This window comes from Atta colombica, unplaced genomic scaffold (genome assembly GCF_001594045.1).
Source record: "Atta colombica isolate Treedump-2 unplaced genomic scaffold, Acol1.0 scaffold234, whole genome shotgun sequence".
Classification (NCBI taxonomy): Eukaryota; Metazoa; Arthropoda; class Insecta; order Hymenoptera; family Formicidae; genus Atta; species Atta colombica.
Genome location: NW_017259332.1, coordinates 405989 through 410584, shown reverse-complemented (window position 1 = coordinate 410584; position 4596 = coordinate 405989). Strand labels below are relative to the sequence as shown.

At 25.8% G+C, this 4596-nt stretch overlaps 1 protein-coding gene across 1 annotated transcript; it reads left to right on the top strand.

Moving 5' to 3' along the window:
- Positions 1 to 2350: 2350 nt before the first annotated feature.
- Positions 2351 to 4053, top strand: LOC108688514 (zinc finger protein 595-like). Its single transcript, XM_018194815.1, has 5 exons — positions 2351 to 2450; positions 2579 to 2762; positions 2912 to 3149; positions 3247 to 3384; positions 3519 to 4053. Exons 1-5 carry the CDS (start codon positions 2351 to 2353, stop codon positions 3630 to 3632), a joined length of 774 nt encoding a protein of 257 aa, XP_018050304.1. The 3' UTR covers positions 3633 to 4053.
- The last annotated feature ends 543 nt before the right edge of the window (positions 4054 to 4596 follow it).

The following is a 4596-nucleotide window of genomic DNA, read 5'->3' as shown; positions in this document are numbered from 1 at the left end:
ATATCATATATAAACTTACATATATTTGTATAAAATTTGTTTTTATCTCGTTCGAAGAAAAACATATTAACAAATTATATAAGAAATGAAGTTATATAAGAAATTTGACTTAAATTTATATATTTTCTTTCTTTACCAAAAGAAATAAAGATGAAATTAATTAATTTAATAAACTGAACAACTCTTTTTTTCATAGTAAGTGTTTTATAATTAGATATTTTATAGTTATATGTATATATTATATAGGACGTAAAACCACTAGTTGTGGATCACTCTTTAAAAAAAAATTCATATTTTTATTCAGATATCGACCAATTAATAAAATATTTAATAGTTATAATTGATCATAAACATTATACTATGGATGATTTTATTTCATTTCGGTACCATTTTTTATATGTTTTAACTTTAATTAAATAAAATAATGACAATTATTATTCACAATTAGAATCCATATATTAATGGGATCAATTCACCAAATGTTTTTATTCTTTTTTATCGGCGTTATTATATTACATTATAATAATAAAAATGATTTTCGCGTGCATATCGTAATATATATATAAAATTAATTAATTATAATTGATGATCCACATTTACTTCTTGGGTCTAATTGTGGATCATAATGCAATTTTCACATATTCACTTTATATAAAATTAGTGATAGTTAAAAATGAATGAATAAAAAAAATTAATGAAAATTAAATTTAGCAATAAAAAAACAGTTAAATTATGAATAGACACTTTATTCTATTTTGATACTTAAAATAAATAAATCTTTTCGTGATGGCATCATTTGTAAGATTTGACAAGTTTTTAATTTTTTCTATGAAATTTAATGCTACTTACTACATTATTATAAAACTTTATATCTACTATAAAAGCCATAAAACAATTCTTATGATATTATCTTGAATGAATTTCTGAAGATATATATACGTTAGTTAACTTTGTACATTTAATTAATTAACGACATCAATAAAATGTATAGCGTTATTCCTAATAAATTAAATTTAATCGACATTTGAAAATAAATGCTAAAGAATTTTGTGATATGTATTATTTATTGGAAAATACTATACTATAATTATTTAAATATAAAAAGGAACTAGTACCTGACCTACATCTGGTGCTTTTACCCTCATGTATATATAAATATACATATATCTTGCTTCATCGTTTTTAAGATTTTGACATGCTTAATTATCAGTGTATTTGAAATTTAACCATAATTTTCTTTGTTACTATGTCTGAGCCGTAAGCATTGCATGTAAGATATTAAATAATCAAAATTTTAGTTTTATAATTTAAGTTATATTAATACTTTAAGTTAATACTTTAAGTTATATTAATTTTACAAATATCTTTTTTTTTATGATTTAGTCTGCTTTTGATATATTCTATTTCTTCTTTTTTATTTTTCATAACAGCTATCACTTTATTATAATTTTATTACTGGAATTAAATTTTTTTTCCGTCGAACGTAAAATAGATTTTCACTATTGTCTATTCTCTACTGAATTCTCTATTAATTTCTATTTATCAGATTTTCAAATGACAAGCAATTTTTTTTATACAGTTTATTTTTAATATTTCCTTTTTCATACTTATTGGTAGTTTATAAAAAATATTGCTTTCAACCTTGATAACTATTTTTTATTTACATTATGTTTCTATATTCATATTTAATTTGAATTATATTTAACTATTTTTACACTGTTTACACTGTTTTTAAATATTTTATTTATGTAAATCAGAAAGAAATGAAGAAACGTTCATGTATAAAATAAATGTTCCAAATTACATATACATATAATATCACTAACGATAAAATAAATAAAATATGTCAATGTAGCAGTAAAAGATATTAAAATATGATGACAGATTTCGATAGTTTTCATATAGCTATTATTGTGAAAGCGTATTGTAAAATATCCATCAAAACAATGCGCATCTTTGTTGTCACTCTATATCTAATCTCTCTATCTTTTTTATCAAAGAAAATCTGTCTTCACACGAAATAGACCGCTTTTATTAATTTCTTAACATAGACTTTTTTCTCGATATAGCACCTTCTGGCTTAGGAGTCAATATTTTCCTGTCATTTTGCAAAGTATTTAAGGCGTTTAATGAGTGAAATAATTACATTAACGGCAAATTTCGGATATAATTTCTTTGATAAAAAATTTTATAAAGTAAAAAATTATATTTTCCGGTTTTAGGTGAATAAACTTGAAAGTAAACATTTGAGAAAATTTAAATTGTAAGGACTATAAAAGGAATTCAAAGAATATTACAATAAAATTAATTGAGAATACCTCTGAAAAATTTGCGATTTGAATCTAAAAAAATGAGTTTTAAATCTAAAAATTTAATTACTAAATCGCAATATTTCAATCGACATAAAGGAACGCACAATGACACAAAAGAATATGTATGCGAATATTGCGGTAAGATTTGTTTTTCATGGTTAATATTTTTAATGTTTTTGATAACTTTTTATTATTTCAACAGTTATCCGTTTTATGTTATCATTTTTATATTCATTTTATAATAACAATTTTCCTTAATATTAAAGATAAACAATTTACCTCTTCGAGAACTTGGAAACAACATTATAAAGACGTACATTTTCAAGTTAAACCCTATAAATGCAAAACATGTGATAAAACATTTCAATATGAATCGGAATTGGGTCGTCATGTTTTGCTTCATGCAGAAAAAAAACCTTATCAATGCCAGTTTTGTGAAGAAGCATTTACGTGAGTAATAACAATAATTAAATGAATAACAACAATTAGAAAAATTATTCGATATCTATTCTAAAATTAATTAATAATTATAACAATAATACAAATAATACAAATAATTGATAATAAATGATAAAAATGTTGCTATGGTCATTTTGTAGTCGAAAAGGGAATCTAGAAAGGCATACAGAGGCGAGGCATACCATTGATAAAACTTTCAAATGTATCGTGTGTAAGACATATTTCAAAACTCAGCAGGATTTGCGTGATCATACAGATACGGATCATCCTGAAAGAAAGTACAAATGTAACGAATGTCCATCTACATTTACCCATCAGAGGACCTTTAACGCGCACATAAATATTATACATAAAAGCAGTAAATCACATGTTTGTAAGGTATGTGCTACAAAATTATCATTAATATCTTTTTTTATTTCTCATATGATTGTTTACATTTTTACATTTCGTTAGACATAAATGTATTGTATTTTAGGTTTGCGGCAAAGGCTTTCGTACCAAACATCACAAGGCTAGCCACAGTTTGGTACACAGCAATAAAAAGTTTTTTGAATGTTCGGAGTGTGGCAAGGGCTTCAAACATAGAAATACATTTATTGTACATTTGCGAAAGGTCTTTCACAAGAAAATATTTAATCGATTCTCTGAAGCAAATTCTCATTTGTCTTCTTATTTCTGTTATAACCATATATTATGACAGATAATTGCAATATACCATTTTATATATAAAAAATTATTTATTTTTAGAATCACAACAATGACACCAACAATGACGACACCTGTAAAACAAGTGAAGAACAAACAGTTCAACGAATTATGGCCATTCTTAATGAAGCAGTTCAACAATCTGATGAAACATAAAGCGAGTATCAATAAAGTGTTAATTGGAGTGTAAAAGAAGTGTAAGGAGGGAGTAATGGAAATGAAATCCGTAAGAAGCGAAAATTGGAACATGGAATGTAAAGAAAGCATCGACTAAACATTAAAGAAACACAAATAAAGTATAGATAAGTTCTTTGGCAAGCACGAGCAGAATGTTCGTTGAATGTAAACGGAGCGTGACTAGACAATCTAGAGAACATAAACGAAGCATCGTCGAGTTCTTAGATGAACGTGAATGAAATCGAGGTCCTTGGTAAGCAAATGATATTTTAAAATATATTTTATTTATTCAGTAAATTTCTAAAAAAAGTGCTGTTTTCTTTTTGAAGTTCTAGGGGCTAACTTCAAGAAATTATTTCATTAGAACAGAACTGAAAAATCTTTCAATGCTACGTCTATCCTAGTCTATGCAGTTTTTTAAATTTGAGAAGTTAGTTCTCGCTAAATCCCTCTACCGCGTACTACTCATCGACGCTTCGTTTATGTTCGCTATATAGCTCAATGACGCGCCGTTTTAAAATAAATTTTTTTATTTCTATGGAAATGTACATAAAGCGTATTTTAATGCTCCGTGTACTTTTTGTGGCATATTTAAGAAGCATAGATGAAGTACCAATGAATGAAGTGTTAAGAAGTGTATCAGTACGTTCCATGCATTCCTTGCGGAGTGTTGAGAAGCATAGGAGAAACATTAATAAAAACAAATATTTAAAACATGTGGGAAATGTAATAGATGTGTTTCGGGCACACTTTACGGAGCGCTTGGCGAGAGTTCGGAGGGCACGTATAAATAAAATCACTAAGAGTCAATGAAAAGTTGATGAAGTGTTTAAGAAGAAGTGTTTCTTTGTTCACACTTTTTCGACAAGCTATACATTTTCGTCAGAGTGACAATGCGTCCAGTAAATTCTCATTTAATAATTTTAATAATTTAATAATTTTA

Coding starts and splice junctions, on each gene's coding strand:
- LOC108688514 (XM_018194815.1), top strand. CDS start 2,351: ATGAGTTTTAAATCTAAAAATTTAATTACTAAATCGCAATATTTCAAT. Junction 2,451..2,578: donor ATATGTATGCGAATATTGCG/GTAAGATTTGTT, acceptor TTAATATTAAAG/ATAAACAATTTACCTCTTCG. Junction 3,385..3,518: donor TTATTGTACATTTGCGAAAG/GTCTTTCACAAG, acceptor ATTTATTTTTAG/AATCACAACAATGACACCAA.